General features: G+C 38.3%; 1 protein-coding gene across 1 annotated transcript in view; it reads left to right on the top strand.

Moving 5' to 3' along the window:
* Positions 1 to 18731, top strand: part of LOC136013398 (FRAS1-related extracellular matrix protein 2-like) — a 114630-nt gene that overhangs the window by 68918 nt on the left and 26981 nt on the right. The window contains exons 7-14 of the mRNA XM_065677161.1: positions 9952 to 10101; positions 10458 to 10667; positions 10917 to 11114; positions 11758 to 11922; positions 12000 to 12182; positions 16336 to 16466; positions 16916 to 17074; positions 17930 to 18233. Of these exons, the coding sequence (XP_065533233.1) occupies positions 9952 to 10101; positions 10458 to 10667; positions 10917 to 11114; positions 11758 to 11922; positions 12000 to 12182; positions 16336 to 16466; positions 16916 to 17074; positions 17930 to 18233 (1500 nt within the window). The remainder of the gene's footprint in view (positions 1 to 9951; positions 10102 to 10457; positions 10668 to 10916; positions 11115 to 11757; positions 11923 to 11999; positions 12183 to 16335; positions 16467 to 16915; positions 17075 to 17929; positions 18234 to 18731) is intronic.

The raw sequence follows: 18731 nt of genomic DNA, 5'->3' as shown, positions 1-18731 counted from the left end.
GATTAATCTTCACTTGGTTGCTTAATACCTAGGTATATAGTCCAGCCTATAGATCTAGTCTGTCATAGATCTAGGCTCCTTTGACCTCCTCATGACCTCCAGACAGAACTTGGTCCATCTACTTCAAGTAGCTCTTTTACCTCAGCTGGTGGAACAGCATACCTCTAAGCCTTCACTACTGCAGATTCTTAAATGGTTACCTTAAATACGCATTGTTACATTTCTTTATGAATTACAGTAGCATTTCTGGAAAAGTGTTGAAATATGGAAAACAGCTTTTGAGTTTTGTACTCAAAATAACCAAAATAGTTGATAAGCAGTAGGTGCAAAATTGCATGAACTGCAGAAAATGGATACTTTCTGTTAGATCTAGAATGAGTTAAATGAAATGGTGTTCTTACCTATACTGATGTTCTTTTCCAGAGTTTAATGGATCATTATTTTATGACAGGTCACTTGAGTACACTGAACATCTTCTTCTCTCCTGTATTCCTGTAGCATGTTATATTTTTTACGGCTTTGGTCTTTGTACTGCAGATCTTATATTTATTATAAACTCTTTGAAAGTGTAATGAATGCCTAGCAAACCATTCTAAATTTATCATTTGTTCTTGGTTGCTTGTGATTGTAGGGAGTGAATTTAATGACCAGGTGAGTGCTTTGTGTGTTTAAGATTTGGGTAATCAAGTTGGTAGGACATCTTGGTGCATTCCATTTTCCTAATGTTTCTTCAGATCATATTGCTTCCTCTGAAGCTCCTTATACTGAGACTTGCCATTTTGCTTGTCTGTCTTTGAACAACCAAAAGATACTGATCAACAGAGTAACCACTGTGCTCCACTGATTTTTAATGCCATTGATTCTCCTTTCGAATGTCCAAATCCTCAAAGGATTAACTCAGTTATTGTCTCACATTACTGTCTGTCAGGAAACTCTTTTCTCTTCCCTCCCACATGAATGGAGTCAGAAGTCCAAAAGAGAGAATTCAAGAACTTTTAACATACAGCAGGGCATATTTTCTTTTATTAGAGCTCTGTTTTTGTGTTCTGGTAAATCTGGCTGTGGATCTATCTTCACTTCTGTTCTGTCTTCTCCGCTGAGTCCCATCCTCAGCATTGGCTCCTCTAAAAGGAGCTTGGGAGTTCTCTTGTATATTTTTCTTCTCAGGCCTCAGTGAGCTAAACATATTTTCATTGTATGTGAGCACAAGAGCCTGTAAAAAATTCTTTCTGCCAGCTAAGCAAACTTACCATAAATAGAATTGTGACTGAATAGTAAAAGTGCAAAAATGTAAAGTCAGAATTGGGGCAGTGTCTTTCTTAGCCTCTCTTGTGATTTGGTCAAGATGTCTCCAATCCAAAAAAGTCTGTGTATACATATAGGCAGAAGACAGATTTAATAACTATCCACAAGAATGGGCAGAATCATAATTTTCTTTGTTGTACAAGCTGTGCCAGAAATTATATACAAATACGAAGGGCTGCCTGGAAAATAAAGTATTTTACATTTCTTGATTATGCTATTCCTCTTAATGCAACATTTGCGGTAACAATAGTTATAAGAATAGCACCTCCCTTCTTCATTTCTTTTTCAGTGAAACCAAACGTAGTTGTTGCTTTGGTAAAATTCATATTTTTAATTCATTTGGTTAAAATTAATTTAACAGCCTTACCTCTGTGCCTGGTAAGATCGTGGAATGTATCCTTCTAGAAGACATGTAGACGGAAGACAGGGATGTGATTAGAGACAGCTAACATGGCTTCACCAAGGGCAAATCATGGAGTGACTGCATCAGTGGGCATAGGAAGTGCTACAGATGTCATCTACCTCGACTTCTTCAAAGCCTTTGATACAGTACCCCCAACATTCTTACCTCTAAACTGGAGAGATACGGGGTTGATGGATGGACCATTAGGTGAATGAGAAATTAGCTCTATGGCCACATACAGATATTCATATGCAATGTTTCAGTGTCCAAACAGAAACCACTAATGAGTAGCGTTCCTCAGGTGGCTCTATTGGTTCCGATACTACTAAATACCTTCATCAGTGATGTAGTGGGATTTAATGCACCCTCAGCAACTTTGATGATGACACCAAAATGAGTGGTACAGTTGATAGGCTCAAGGGAAGGGAAGCCATTCAGAGAGACTTGTCAGGTTTGACAGTAGGCCAGTGCAAACCTCATGAAGTTCAACAAGGCCAGGGTCCTGCACTTGAGTTGGGGCAATCATTCGTATCAGCATAGACTGAGGGATAAATGGTATCCCCCACTGGGCAGAAGCACTTGGGGATACTGGTAGATGAAAAAATAGGCATGAGCCAGCAATGTGTACCTTGCAGCTGGGAAAGCCAGCCATATCCTGGGCTGTATCAAAAGTGTACCTGGAGTACTGCATGCAGCTCTGGAGTACTCAGCACAGAAAAGACATTAATCTGTTGAAATGTGTCCGGAGGAGGGCCACAAAGATGAACAGGAGCCTGGAGCACCTCTTGTATGGAAAAGGCTGAGGGAGCTGGGGTTGTTCAGCCTGGAGACAAGGAGGCTCCAGGGAGACCTTTGAGTAACTAAAGGGGGCTTATAAGAAAGCTGAGGGGAGACTTTTTACCAGGAACTGTAGTGACAGAACATGGGGCAACCATTTTAAACTGAAAAAGGGTAGATTTAGATTGGACATAAGGAGGAAATTTTTAAAGTAGAGAGTGATGAGACACTGGAAGAGGTTGCCCAGAGAAGCTGTGGATGCCCCATCCCTGGACAGGTTTAAGGGTAGGTTGGATCAGGCTCTTAGCAACCTGATCTCATTGAGAATGTCCATGGCAGAGGGGTTAGATTAAATGACCCCTTCCAACCCAAACCATTCTGTGATTCTATGAAAAATGAGTCTCAGAATTATTTTGACTTCTAGAATATTGTTATATCATTTTTTCTCAAAGTCTAATTACTTTCAATGCATACGGATTTCACCTATTTTCAACATGTGTTTACTTTTAAGGTACAGGATTTTTGTTTTTACTTTTGAGACTTGACAATTTTTTTGCCCTCTTCCTATCAGCTTTTATTACCAAACAACAAAATGCTTGTTTATCATTCAAAAGCCCTACTAATACTAATTGGCAACTGATGGAAATCTCAGCTGGGGAGAAAACATAATTGTCATAACTATGACTTTGGGCTTTAAAATTTTAGAGATCAAGGTCGTGATTTAAGTGGATAATGTTACAAGGTATTATAAAGAAAGGATTCATAGAATATGCTGTTGCTATTTTCTGGTTGTGTTTTTTGATATGAGTGTAGGTGTGAGGAACACAATTTGGAAGAGAAAAAATGAAAATACTTTCCTTGGAAAGCCTGGTTTTGCAAATATACTTGTTACATTCAGACCTTTTCTACGGAGTGATTTTTCTGCAGGGCCCAGTAGTGAACTAATTACTCAGTTAAAATGTGAAAAACACATTTAGAGATGACTACATGCTATATCTTTATGTAGCCTAATTTCTGAAATGCTGCTCAGCTTCTCATACCACTTCTGTTTGTAGGATTCCCCATTTGTTATCCCATGTATGAATCACTAACTGTGAGTTCCTTCACACTTGGCCTCCTTGTGAGGTACCTTGTGTGTGGTATATTTAAATACTGCTGCCAAGCCTCCCCATTTATCTTCCTGCCTCTGTTTCATCAATGCATTGAGAATTTGTTACTGATGTATTTCTTGGGCCTCTTCCGCAAAAATAATCTCATTCTTTATAAAACCAGAACACGTAGAAGATTCTGAGTTGGTTTCGTGCCATGTGGGAGGTCTTGCCAGGAGGAAAATGGTATGTGAAAGTCAGATGTTTGCTGCAGGCAAAACTATCACATATGGGTGTGTCCTCAAATTCCAAAGTGTTTCTTTCTTCAGCGATTGGCCTTTATATGTTTATTTACATTGGTAAATGAGGCAGTTATCTATATTATGGAATAGTTTGGGCAAGTGGCTGGAGCTTGATGTTCTTGTTTCAGGAAAAAGCTTTTGGCCCTGTCTTCAGACTCCGAACACAGGAAAAGCTCCTCTGATACCTGTGATAGTCCAGTGGTCTGTAGGTTATATTTTGAGGGCATGTGCCAGGATCAGAACAATACTACTTCTAGTGATAAAAATTTTCACATATATGTTATTTCACATATATAGGAATTTGGTAGTTTGGAAAGGTAACAATATTTTTCAACCAACCAAAAAGGTAAATTAATTGCTTCCTTGTGAAAGTCACTTATAATAGTCAACCTCACACATCAGCCTTTCTCCTGAAATGCCAGTTATAGCTGTAAGACAGCTTAAGACTGTTCATTGCCAGCTTGTATGTAAGTTAAGTGTTGAAAAATTGATCTTTAAAGCCACTCATCTTGAACAAGTTAAGCTACAGCATGGCTTCATATAGTTAGATGTCTTTACTGTCCGTGTTTCAGGCTTACTCTGTAGCTCATCTAGTTATTACTGAACCATTATGAACTGCAACCTGTCATCAGATGAAATTAGAATTAGCTCAGTTCTTCAGTCTGCAAAGCACGCTGCAGGCTCTCCCTGCAGTAAAGATGGGGCTGACAAGAAGAGTAGGTGACTAGAGATGTGGAATCACTATAGCCATCTTACTGCCATCCTCAGTGTTGTAGCTAGGGCTGTAGTCTACCTCCTTTACTGTGCTACTTTGCTCATATTTCAATTTTAATTAGTCACGTAGCAGAGAGGTTAGGTATGAATGCCAGGCCCTTGTGATGGTACTGTGCATAGAGAAACTAAAGCATGGATGCACTTTACCAGAAAAGACAAGTTAAAATGTAGAGGTCTATACTGAATTAGTATGTTTCTTAAATTAATCAAAGTAAATTTCATAGCAGTTATTGATCTTGATTCACACTATGTTACTCTACTGAAATTACAGGGTTAAATGGCATAAAATGAGAGTAATCTAGTGATGAACAGTCTAGTCAATGTACAGCATTTCCTCTGTAGGTAAAAAAAAAAAAATAGAGGTGGGTTTGGTAAAGGTTGCATTAGTGTGAGTCTGTCCTCTTATGTGTTACAACATTTGCTGTATACTTTAAAAAATCATTATAAGTTGGTAGACAGAAATGAACTATTGAGACAAATGGAAATGCAGACATTATTTGCTTGAGATAATGTGTGTGGCAATTTGGCTGCAACTAACAATTTTGATTCTGAGATGAATTTACTTTTTGGTTGCAAAAGTTCTGGCAACAGTGCTAAGATAGTGGAAGCTGTTAAGATTGCAACATACGGATTTGAAAAGTAATCTATTTCAACCACATCAAATAAAAAGCTATTGGCATTTCCACAATAGTACCTGCTAAAAAACTGAGCTCTGACTGAAATCTTGACCCCTGCTTCTACAGCATTCAGCAAAAAAAAAAAAAAGACTTGGCACATTAAATTCATTGTGCCAAGTTCAGTTGCTTACGTAGCTTCAAGTATGTATAAATAGCTGTAGAATGGTGCTACCTGGTTTCATATGTTAAAGTCCTCTTTGACAATATCATAATACATGGTTTTGTAATGGACAATTTTTCTGAGCTTTTCTTTTGCTCCCATTAACAAGCATATGTGAGAGAACATACAGAAATTGACCTTTACTGCTATTAAACAGGAAATGTCCATTCCTTCTCAAAATTGATGGAACTCTTGTTTTTTACTGGTCTATCTATATCTCACCCACTTCACATTTGGAAGGGTCAAGTCTCTTGAGTTATAGACTCAGCAGCTCAGCCATTTAATGCTAGCTGTGATACTGAAATGCAAGTAAATATAGTGTAGGAATTTATGCATTGTGTGGGTATGAGCCAGATGAGGCTCAGCGTAAATCTGCTGTGTTTGTTGTTATGTACAAGCTAACTAGCCATGTCAACCATAAGGGATTATTATTTTGGACTCAGCATTGCACTACCATGTCTAGACTTTACCAGAACTGGTAGTAGGCTTACAAAGCATTGTTTTGCACCTTCTGCGTTACCATAATGTTCACATCATAGCCTTTTTTGTACTGTGCGTGGAAAGAAGGAAGACAAATCTTTTAGGAATAAACAGTTTGACACCCCTAGGAAAAGATCAACCATGAGTCTGGTTGTAATGACTGCTTCTTCTACTTCCATTATCTAAATGTCAGACTGACAGGTCTGTTTTCTTCTATTATTTCTCTCTTTCTGAAAATATATACATATATGTATGTGTCTCTCACTGGAAGCATATATCACTGAAAATCACTTTAGTATTAAGGCTTATCAGGGTTTCAACACAGAAGGGTCTGTTCTTTTGTGTTTGTCCTGACTGTCCTGCCTTAGTTGCACTAGCAGCCCAAGCTGATTGTGTCCCTTGCATATCTTACAACCAACTTACTCTTTTGCCGTGTCCCTCTAAAGCAGACTACGGATATAATTTTGAAAACAAAAGCCTCCTTGGAAATAAGCAGCTTTGTGCTATCTCATTTATTTTCTGATGTACATTCCAAAATAGACCTATTTCTAACTGCATAAGAGGTGTGTTTGTTTTCCTGCTTGATGACTGACTAGTGCTGTAGTTGATATATACTCCTGACTGTGTAAGTACAAAGGCGAGACAAACTTTATTTTCTGTGCCAAGAAACCTGCAACTAAAGCTCCTAACCTTTCTCCTCTGATTATTGTAACTTCATGCCAGTGAAATGTATGGGTCTGAATAAGAAAACTCTAAAAAACCCCTTTCTCTTATTTCTGTAAAAGGAACCATTAAATTTGCAGTGGTCTCTCTTCAGAGTGATTACTAGATTAAAGATCTGCTGTAAGTGAGCCAGCAGTCATTGAGCAGAGTGTTTTCCAGCCATGACCTGAGAAAGACAATGCTTTCCCTGTTAGTGGCTTGGCTTTGCTACTTCCCCTGGGGAGCTACTAACACAGCTTACAGGAAATGAACTTGCGAAACATTTGTAAGGATTTGTTTCCTAGGATGGGTAACCATGTAGAATGTGTCTTTCATTGATGATACATGCCTCAAAAAGTGTGAAAAACTTACTCTGAAATACTAGGCAACTGAGGGTTTAGACATTTTTACGTTTGGCTGTGACTACAGGAACAAACAGTGCATAAGGATTCTTCTTCAGCAGCAGTAAAGCAAGCATTAAGGTAACACTACAAGAAACAAACAACATCTTTTATATCTTCCATCTGGTTTAAGGCAGAGCATCTAAGTTCCCTGTGTAGTCAGTGAGTAGAAGGGAATGCTTTCAGATGTCCTCAGGTTTTTCTCACTGCAATGAGTGAGCCATTCCACCTCTCCTTCTGTATGCTCATTATGCTGGAAAACTTCCTGGAATGGCCTACATTTGCCCTTGCAAACTGAGGGCAAGTAAGCTCTGATTGTGAGTAACTCTCACTTAAGTGCTTCAAATGTGGTGCAGCCAAGTCCAGATCTATTTCCAGAACTGTTGGGACATCAATATAAAGAGAACAGAATTATAAGAACAAGATAGACTTGGGAAAGTGTGCTAAATTTTAAGAATACTTGTTCAAGAAATTACATGTGTTAGATTTGATAATATTTTTAACTGCCTTTATCTAACTGTTGGCATATTCATAACCATTTGGTCTTACAAGCATTCCGTATTTTTAAACCCTAAAGGCTGGATAAGTCTTTGTGAATTTTAGAGGATCATTGTATGTCTGAAATGTGACATTTCTTTGCAGATCTAATATCCAGTTCTGCAGTATCCTGTCATCGAAGTTAATAATAGTTATACAAAAAGGTCTGGAGAGAGTATCCTATTTGCCTGTTAAAAATATTTCAGATAAGAGTCCCAAATATAAACACAACTATTGACAACCCACTCACTATAAGCAAATAATGTGAGATTGATGTGTGTCTGCCTGTGCACACAAGCAAACACACATTTAAATACGCACAATGTTGACTAAAAAAAATAAATAAATTTGAACTGAAAACCTTCTTATTTTCCAAAGTTACACATTTGCCAAGTTTGTCTTTCATCCTGCTAAGGTTGATGAACTTGATAATGCTCAAGCAGATCTATGAATTTGCACTATTTTTCACTAAATGCATTCAGTTCCATTAATTTGTTATACTCCATATTAGTTTTAGCAAGTAAGAAGATAATCAGGTGCATTTGTTTCACTGATGTAGGATATTAAGAGATATCTTTGCTTGGGTTTTTATTCTTTATTTTGCCAGTAGTGAAATACGGGAAATATCTTGGAAGCAGAAGAGAAAAATCTTTTCTCCAAATCTTCCAGTTTAACTCTCAAGAGTAATTCCAAAATACTTATTAACTGCTAGTTTCTCAGATGAAGTTTTGGCTTACTAATAACTGAGTAACTGCATTATATTATTTCTGGTTAGATTTAAATTCCTATTTTACATTGTTAATTTTTCTATCAATATATATAAGCTATCTACCACAGAGGAAATTGTTGCCATGCACTGTGTAGTCAGTCAGATTGTTCTCAAGTACTTCAGAAAAACATAGGTATTTTGTCTGTCTGGTTATCCTACAAGTCTCTCCAAAACCTTCAAAATGCTGTCTCTTCACAATATTTGGCTTTATTGAGCTCAGTTGTAGTCCAAAGCAGGTTCTTCAATTCCAAAACTTTTGTTCCATTGTAATAGAAGCCATAGGCTTTGCAACATACGAAAAATCTTCAGTAAATTTGACTGAATTATGAAAATTACTTATCATTAAAAAAGATTTATGTCTCCTTCTTTGGGTATTTTGTACCTGTTCTGTGTGCTAGGCATAGATCTGTAGAACCATAGTCTTTTCCAGTAATTTTCTTTGAATTGTTTCTTTTTTTTTCTTCTATGCTTGATGGAGGGGAAATATTCCTAGTGCCACTGATAGAACACTGATTGATTGCTATGATCTTTGTCAACTAAATTTGGGTTGGTATTTTCAAGCACATTTGTGGTATTGTAACCTCATGATTAGAATAAATTCTTACTAGGCAGCATAAGAAAATTGTGATGAAATACAAAGAGAAAGAAAGAATACAAAGGTCTTCAAATTACATTCTAGGTATTGGGGAAAGCAGGTAAGATTCATGATGCTTAATGCGAAAATTAAGGCACTGTGTGGGCTTACTCTTATATGTTAGAAACAGGAGTGGAAGCGCTAGAAAAGGGAAGCTGATATGCATGCAGGATGAAGCTGGGCTATGTTTTTAAGCCCAGTTTCTTTGTGAAATTGCTGTGGGTAGAAAAACTGGAAAAAGGAGGTAAAAGTGAGGATAAACAATATGTCCATTGAATGGGATAGCACTTAACCTCCTTTGCTTTTTTGCTCTTCTTTCTTATAGACTGTGGAACTTAAATATTAACATAAGAGACTATTCACATTCCAGTTTACATGAAATAAGATTGATTTTGTTTTAAATGCTAGATGTGGGGGAACTAAAATGAAGTATTTTCCACTTTGGTTAGCTAGAAAAAAAATTCCAAAAGCAGCTCCAGTTATATATCATGTTCCAGTCTGGTTTTACCAACAGTAATCTATAAGAACATTCAAGTTAAATTTTCATTATCTATATTCACCTTTGTCTGTTTGCACCAAAATGAAAAATGCAAGGAATTTTCTGGCTTGTGTACAGGACTCAGCTCAAATAAGTTTAATGAGATAACACATTTGATCGTGCACACAGATTCATACCTCTGCTGACAGACAAACTTGAAAATGTGGGAGGCAAGAAAAAGAGCGCAGCGCCTGTGTAACAACGGCTGTCCCAACACAGGCAAACCAATACTTGAAAAGAAACCAAAAATACATAGAAAAAATCTAAACCTAAAAAAAAAAAAGGTTTATTTCACTTACTAAAAGTGTTAAACTCTCTCCATTGTCTAGTGTGTATTTTATACTCTCTTGTTGCCTTCTATGTATGACAAAGAAACATTTATGGATGTTATTCTCTCTCACCAGAACCAGTATTCTACTTTGGAAATGATGAATATTATGTTGATGAGAGTGCTGGCTTTATTGAGGTACATGTCTGGAGGACTGGAACTGATCTGTCTAAAGCTGCCTCTGTTACAGTGAGGTCTCGCAAATCTGAACCAGTAACTGCAGAGGGTAAGTTACTGTTTTCTTTCCAAAAGACTTTGCTTCATCTCCAAAGCTTTTTGCTTGCTTTAATTTCTTACTTAAAACACACTTTATAAGTTCTAGTGAAATAACTGCTGGTTTACAACAGAACAAAATCAGCCCCATTTTGTGACTTGAATCACTATACAAAAAGTAGCTTAATATTGACTTGTATTCTGTAGTCCAGTTTATGGATGGATGGTCAATATTTGGCAAATTTTAAAGTTATATTTAAAAAAATACATTTACCTACAATTGGCTGCCTAATGATAGGTATTTTTATTTTTCATTACATGTAATGCTGTTTGTTAATTTGATATGGTTTATCTCTTTTCTATTGGTAGCTGGAATAGATTATGTAGGTATCAGTCGTAATCTGGATTTTTCCCCTGGAGTCAATATGCAGACATTTCGTGTGGTAATTCTGGATGACCTTGGACAGCCAGTGTTAGAAGGAACTGAGAAGTTTGAGCTCGTGCTAAGGATGCCCATGAGTGCTGCCCTTGGAGAACCCAGCAAGACCACCATCTTCATTAATGACTCAGTGTCTGACTGTGAGTAATCTTTTTTTTTATACCTTTTCACATTTATGCAGGAGATAGCACTTGTCCTTTTGAATCACACCAAAGCCAGTGAGTCTACATGTTTCAGCTACAGTTGATGTGTTATGTATTTTGTTGTCTATCTGTTTATATTATATATCTGATGCCGTGTGTTTTACCTAAATTTTAAATAGTAGCAGGAAGATATGATAACTTTTTCAATTGTACTTTACACATGCATTTTCGTGTTTTTCTGCCCAGTACCTAAGATGCAGTTTAAAGAATCTGTATACGTAGGCAATGAAAATGATGGACAGATTTCTGCCATGATATATAGGAGTGGGGATATCCAATACACATCCACTGTGAGATGCTATACAAGGCAAGGTTCAGCTCAGGTAATGATGGACTTTGAAGAACGTCCTAATACTGACAGCTCCATCATCACATTCCTTCCTGGTAAGCTTTTGATCTCATTTTAGAAGCCTTTTGTGTGCCATGTTGTGTTTCATTTTGCTTTGCTTTGTTGTTTTGTTTTGTTTTATTTTAATTGTGTCTTCTTGTAAAGTAGTGACAAAAGGACCACTCTGGAAAACCAAGCCTTTTCCATACACAATGGGCGGAGTGCACAAAAATGGTGTCTCATTTTGCTTCACGTCTGACCTGGAGGGATAACCACTAGGAACCAAAGGGACATATCTTCATATAGATTCAGCCTGAGTGCCAGGATCTTTTTGATAGCAAAAGCGGGTTCACCATAACACAATATCAGAAGCACAGATCTGCTGTCAAAAAAGAAACTTCAGAAGCTCTGCTCTTTGTTAAGCAGATTTCTGGTAAACATATTTAACTTACACTGAAATAGAAACTTGTCTTAGGAAAGTCCCAAAATGGGGGATTCTACTTCAGTGAGTTTCAATGGAAAGGCAATGATTACTAATCCTGCTTTCACTATTCTTATTACTCATTAACTTATACGATGTCAAGGTGGATGCTTTCACCAGCAGAATCAACCTGTGGTTCCTTGAGTTTGGAGAGAAGTGCTTTAATAGAGCAAAGAACAGCTAAGTTCTTCATTATATTACCTTCAGAATTATTGCAGGTGAAACTGAGAAGCCTTGCACATTGGTGCTTATGGATGATACTTTCCATGAAGAAGAGGAAGAACTACGTCTGGTTCTTGGCACTCCAAGAAGTGATTCTTCCTTTGGTGCCTCTATTGGTGAACAAAATGAGACGCTGATAAAGATTCAGGATGATGCAGACAGTAAGAAATTATTTTGTTGTTACTGGCTTTTGGGAGTCTATTTGTGCACTCTAGAAACATTTTTCTTCTAATTACAGAGGCTATTATTAAGTTTGGTGAGACCAAATTTAGTGTGAGTGAACCAAAGGACACAAGGCAAATAGCAGTTGTAAAAATCCCAGTGCTTCGTCTGGGAGACACTTCAAAGGTTTCTGTTGTAAGAGTTCATACAAAGGATGGATCTGCTACTTCTGGAGAAGACTATCACCCTATATCAGAAGGTAGGATCATTCAGATGATTTTAATATCCTACTATTTGTTTTTATTCATGACTGTAACAGAATGTCTGAAACATGAAATAACTTTATGAATAGAGTACTTTGCAAACTACATCCGGTTTGCTATTCAAATTCAATATGGGCATTATCCCATGTGGTACACAGCACAAAATTCCTCTTTGTATACTAGATATCAATGAAGATATTTACAAAAGAATTGTGGCTCCTTTGAAAACATCTGAAGCTTACGTAATTATGGAAGAAATGTGTGAATGCCACCTTCATAACATTTGCAAAATGTAACACCATTACTCTGTAGAAGCATCTGCTCATAGGATATGATTGTGTAGTTCTTTCTCAAGCAGTTCATTAAGCAAATGGCTTTTGCTTTCTGTAGGAATTAATGTCTATTTCTTTTTATTTTTCTACTTTCATAATAATCAAGTTTTCTTTATATATCTGCAATTCACTACCTGCTGCTCCTTACTGCTATTGAATGAGGGGAAAAATTGTGTAACAGAATGAGAAATTTCTTAGCTGATAAACTTCTTTCCATTAAATAGCCCACCCAAATGGTTCAGTAAACAACTGATAGAGTTTGTAGCACTGTGAATTTTTTTTCGCATGAAGTTTATGGTAATGCATGATACTAATGTGTGTTTTAAGATTAATCATTAATTGCTGGAGTGTTTTCATACTCTTGGATAAACTATTTCTTCCTGTGAAGAATACAGGGATGTTGTCCGGGAAGCTAGGGACAGCTTAGGAAAGCTAAGGCCCAGTTAGAACTAAACTTGGCTAGGGATGTTAAACATAACAGGAAGGGATTCTGTAGGTATGTAGTGAATAAAAGACAGACTAGGAACAACGCAGGCCCCCTAAGCGTTCGACACTGTCCCACATGACATCCTTGTCTCTAAATTGGAGATACATCAATTTGATAGGTGGACCACTCGGTGGATAAAGAACTGGCTGGATGGCCACATGCAAAGAGTTGTGGTCAATGGCTCAATGTCCAGCTGGAGACCTGTAACGAGTGGTGTCCCTCAGGGATCGGTGTTGGGACTGGTCTTATTCAACATCTTTGTCGGTGACATGGACAGTGGGATTGAGTGCGCTCTCAGCAAGTTTGCCGATGACACCAAGCTGTGTGGTCCGGCTGATACGCTGGAGGGAAGGGATGCCATCCAGAGGGACCTTGACACGCTTGTGAGGTGGGCTGATGCCAGCCTTACGAAGTTTAACCATGCCAAGTGCAAGGTCCTACCTCTGGGTCAGAGCAATCCCAGGTACATCTATAGGTTGGGCAAAGAAGAGATTCGGAGCAGCCCTGTGGAGAAGGACTTGGGGGTGTTGGTTGATGAGAAACTTAACATGAGCCGGCAGTGTGCGCTCCCAGCCCAGAAAGCCAACTGTATCCTGGGCTGCATCAAAAGGAGCGTGACCAGCAGGTCGAAGGAGGTGATCCTGCCCCTCTACTCTGCTCCTGTGAGACCTCACTTGGAGTATTGTGTGCAGTTCTGGTGTCCTCAACATAAAAAAGACATGGAACTGTTGGAACAAGTCCAGAGGAGGGCCACGAGTATGATCAGGGGACAGGAGCACCTCCTGTATGAAGATAGGCTGAGGAAGTTGGGGCTGTTCAGCCTGGAGAAGAGAAGGCTGTGTGGGGACCTCATAGCAGCCTTCCAGTATCTGAAGGGGGTCTACAGGGATGCTGGGGAGGGACTCTTCGTCAGGGACTGTAGTGACAGGACAAGGGGTAATGGGTTAAAACTTAAACAGGGGAAGTTTAGATTGGATATAAGGAATAAATTCTTTCCTGTTAGGGTGGTGAGGCGCTGGAATGGGTTGCCCAGGGAGGTTGTGAATGCTCCATCCCTGGTTGTGTTCAAGGCCAGGTTGGGCAGGGCCTTGGGTGGGATGTTTTAGTGGGAGGTGTCCCTGCCCATGGCAGGGGGGCTGGAACCAGATGATCTTGAGGTCCTTTCCAACCCTAACTATTCTGTGAGTGTGATTCTATTTTGGTGTCCTGTCCAACTGATAGGACTTATTTTTTGAGCATCCAGCAACAGCGTTGGGCTATCTCCAAATTACACAGAAGAAGAGTCATTTCCACTAGTGATATTAGAAGAGAAAAATTGTTAGCAATAAGAAAATTATCAATTCAAAACTTGCTAATTTCAGTCACTTTGCCTCCTGCTTTTGGGAGTTTTGCTCTTTCCTCCTGAAAAAAGCAGGAATTTTTAGTGCCAGCTAATACTTCTTCTGTATACATTACCTATACGCATTGCCTTGCTTACACTCTTCCTGCTGTGCACTGACAAGACATGGAGGCAGAGTTTTTAATGGAAACGTGCTACTGGAGTAGAAGAGGCTCTAGGCCTCTGCCCAGAAGCCTTTGAGAAAGGTCTGTGATCTACAGGATTTCCCCACAGATTTCAGAACATCTGTGGGTTCAGAGAGCCTTCCTATTCAGCCATGGGTACAAGCTGGGTTACCTGAAGGAAGTTGGACAAACTGAAATTCAGTAAAATTCTTATCTCTCCCATAGCATGTTCATTACCATAAGGAGTATTTTCATGGCTTGATAACATTTAAGGCTAAAGGATAATTAGATCACTTAATCAGACTCACTGTGGATTGCAAGTTTCTCCCAGTTTCCCCCATTTACTTCTGTACTGAGCCAAATAACTTTTGGTTAGAGAATATATATCCTCCAGAAAGGGCATCCAGTCTTGGTTTGAAGGCACCAGAGAGGATAAGTGTTTCATAGCATTTCGCTTCCCTTATCTATCCTTATTTCTCATATATACTTCAACTGTCATCCACTGCTGATTATTTTACCTGTCGCTTTAAAGTGCAGAGCTCTTTTAGTACCTGGTATTTTTTGTTTATTATGGTGTTTCAATATACTAATCAGAACATAGCTTTCTGAAAGTCTGTTTTTTTCTTTCTTCTGGTCCTTAATTTCTGTTGGTCATTTTTGTGCCGTCTTCAGTTAATTTCAAATCCTGTAAAAAATAAATATAGTAAAAATGTACCTACTATTTTAGGATCACTCTCATCCATTCCACACACAAATGTAAAATATTTTCTGTACTTCTTCCTTTAGTAAATGCATCAAAGAATGACAGTACTCTTCTAACTCTGTCAGTGTGATGGGTTGACCTTGGCTGGATGTCAGGTGCTCACCAAGCCACTCTATCACTCCCCTTCTCATCTGGACAAGTGAGAGAAAATGTGTTGAAAGGCTCATGGGTCAAGGCAAAGACAATGTGATCACTCAGCATTTGCCATCACAGGCAAAACAGACTCAACTTGGGAAAATTAATTTTATTTATTACCAATTAAATCAGAATAGGATAATGAGAAATAAAACCAGATTTAAAAACCCCTTTCCCCATGATAAATTTCACTCCTAAATTCCTCTACCTCTTCCCCCTAAGCAGCACAGGGGGATGGGAAATGGGGGTTATGGTCAGTTCATCACATGTTGTCTCTGCCAGTCCTTCCCTCTCAGTAGTGGGTGCATCTTGGAGCTGTCTGTCACTGGTCTGTCAGACATGGGGGAAGCTTCTAGCAGCTTCTCACAGAAGCCACCCCTTCAGCCCCCCAGTACCAAAACCTTGCCATGTAAACCCAATGCAGGCAGCTGAGGCTGAACTTCTTATTCGCCATGACCTCCAAAGTTTTTTTCAGACAGTGCTTTTCAAAATACAGTACTTTTTGTGTAGCTCTAGCTTTGTGCCTTATTTTTGGCATATACCATTTATTAAAATGCATTTTCTTTGATTAAAACCTGGTAATACTTTTTATTTAGAATTCTTCACTCTTTTGGTCACACACATATATGTTGCCAACATTTATGTAATAATTAGTCCCAGAGCATTTTCAAAATACTGAGTATTTTTAGATTTAATCTTGGTCTTTTCAAATGTCTTCTGATGATTATTATGCCTCATTTTCAGTGAGTTCCACATGTATCCACCACTATTCGTTAACATTATTTTAGCATCAAATAGGTTTAACTAAATACATGAACATCTGTAATTTGAAAAGGAAGTATTAACTGCCATCTCTCCTCTTTGGGTCTAGAATTATAGCTTGTTATGAACAACAGATTTATTTTTTAAATGTCTCATTATGTTTTTAGAAATTGAGTTTAAGGAGGGTGAAACACAGCATTTTGTGGAGATTGAAGTTCTCTTTGATGGAGTGAGAGAGATGAGAGAAGCCTTCACTGTTCATCTGAAGCCTGATGAGAACATGGTTGCAGAGATACAGGTAACAAACTCATGCAAAGTACTCGACAACAAAATCTTATAAACAGTCCTTCTTGGTTTCTGGCTTATAGCTTTGCTCTTGTTTTAGGGTTTATACGTGCCATCTTGGTTTGTATCTTAAAAGACAAAGAGGATCAGCCCAGCTGACAGAGTAGCACCTACCCAAAAGAGTTTGTTGGCAAGGCATGATTCAAGAAAGCTGGGACACAAGGTTAAAGGGTTTGGTATCTTCAGTGTTCTGAAAAGAAAGAAAGTAATTTTAACTCTTGCTTTTGTAGTCTGCTTTATGCTTTCCAGTGCCTCAATCCTTTCTCAATAGCTCATCCTATTGAGGTTTTAGAACTTCTTTTGGGACAATATTTCAAAGGTTACACCTGATCAAGGTCCACTTTGAATCCCCTTGTTTATTTAAATGTTCACAGAGAACCATTTCTGCCTTTTCATTGCCAGACAGCCAAAGCCATTGTTTACATTGAAGAAATGAACAGCATGGCAGATGTCACCTTTCCCTCTGTCCCTCAAGTTGCATCCCTTTTGATATATGATGATACGTCTAGAGCCAAAGACAGAACCAGTCCCATAGCTGGCTATCCTGTTGTCTGTATCACAGTAAGTATCTCTGTGGAAAGATGGAACAAAATTGGTATATGGTTTTTACTCAGTGGATTTTAGGCACCCAGTATCAATCCATATTGTTGTGAGCTACAGGTGAGTTCAAGCTAGAACTGTCCTAAGAGCTAATCTAATTTGTTTGGATAATGAATCAATTTTCAGTAGGACAAAAAGCACAGAAAGATATTTTACTTGTTCATCACTAAGAATAGCTTGATACTCACACTATGTCTATGGTTGCATGATCTCACTATTACCTGCATTATCTTAACTTAATTTGCAGAATTAAAATCACTAGAGATAACAGATAAGCCATTGTTTTTAATAAGTGACACAGACTGGAAGATGAGTTGAAGTACCACAGGCTTCTTTCATTGTAATTTTGCAGCTGAAAGCTTTGCATGAGGAAAGTTTTGGTCCATCTGCGTCTTCAGTTTGTTTCTCACACAGGAATGGATCATATGTTGAATGTATCTCCTAAATAGATATCAATAACAACAACAGCAAAAAAGAAATCCTGAAATGCAAAGTATATTGCAGAATTAGATCAAAGGGCAAAATTCAAGTTAAAGCAGCATGTGGGACTGTAGTTTGTGCCTTCATAACTCTGTTAGATTTTCACCCATAAACCAAAATTTAAAATAATATTTTGATTTCATTAAGAATAATTAGACCTGCCTTTTAATCTACCACAAGCATGCTTAAAGTGTCAGTGTTAAAATAAGGTGATTTCATATGAGATTTACTGGGGTTGTCAGTTCTATGTTGTTGTTGAGCTTTATGATCTTGGTAAATTAAAATTCTTGTGCCATGAAAGAAGTAAATTGTTAACATATCTGCCTTGTTCTGCAGGCTTGTAATCCTAAATATGAAGACTTTGACAAGACTGGTTCTATATGTGCCAGTGAGAACATCAATAATACTCTGACACAATACCGGTGGCTTGTAAGCGCACCCACTGGTCCTGATGGTGTGACTAGCCCCATGAAGGAGGTTGACTTTGATACCTTCTTTACTTCCTCCAAGATGATTACACTTGACTCCATTTACTTCCAAGCTGGTTCTCGAGTTCAGTGTGCGGCTCGTGCTGTGAATTCAGATGGGAATGAAGGTCTCGAGCTTATGAGCCCTATTGTAACTATAAGCACATCAGAAGGTAAGACATCACCACCTATTGCAAAACCCCCAGACCTCTTTTTGATCCCAAATTCTATCATAACAAAATTTGATTTCATAATCAGGTGTTTTAACATTACCATCACAGCTTTTCTTCTGTTGTCCATAAAGATTGTGCAAAAACTTTCTTCTTAGCACAGTAGGGAATTGTAAAAAGAAAATGCTTTTTAACTTTGCTAGTTGCCCACATCCTTGAATAATTAACCACATAGCAAACTTGCATGTTCAGTAGACCAGTATATAATGTGCACTGGCATTAATGAAACCTTGTTTCTCTTGGCTTTCGAATTCAACTGTAGTAACATTGCAGTACCATCTCAGCTCCTGTTAGACACTGGAGAACCCATGTGAGAGTGCTCTTACGAATGCCTAGGCGGAAGAAAGGCTCCATTTGGCATTCAGGCCTTACTGGCCTCAGTTACTGGACACCTGATACTCAGTGTCTTCCTTGACTAAGGACTGGTGTCCAACAACAGGG

Source organism: Lathamus discolor, chromosome 4 (assembly GCF_037157495.1).
Source record: "Lathamus discolor isolate bLatDis1 chromosome 4, bLatDis1.hap1, whole genome shotgun sequence".
Lineage (NCBI taxonomy): Eukaryota > Metazoa > Chordata > Aves > Psittaciformes > Psittacidae > Lathamus > Lathamus discolor.
Note: the sequence above shows the minus strand (reverse complement) of the source record. Positions and strands in the feature narration are given on the sequence as shown.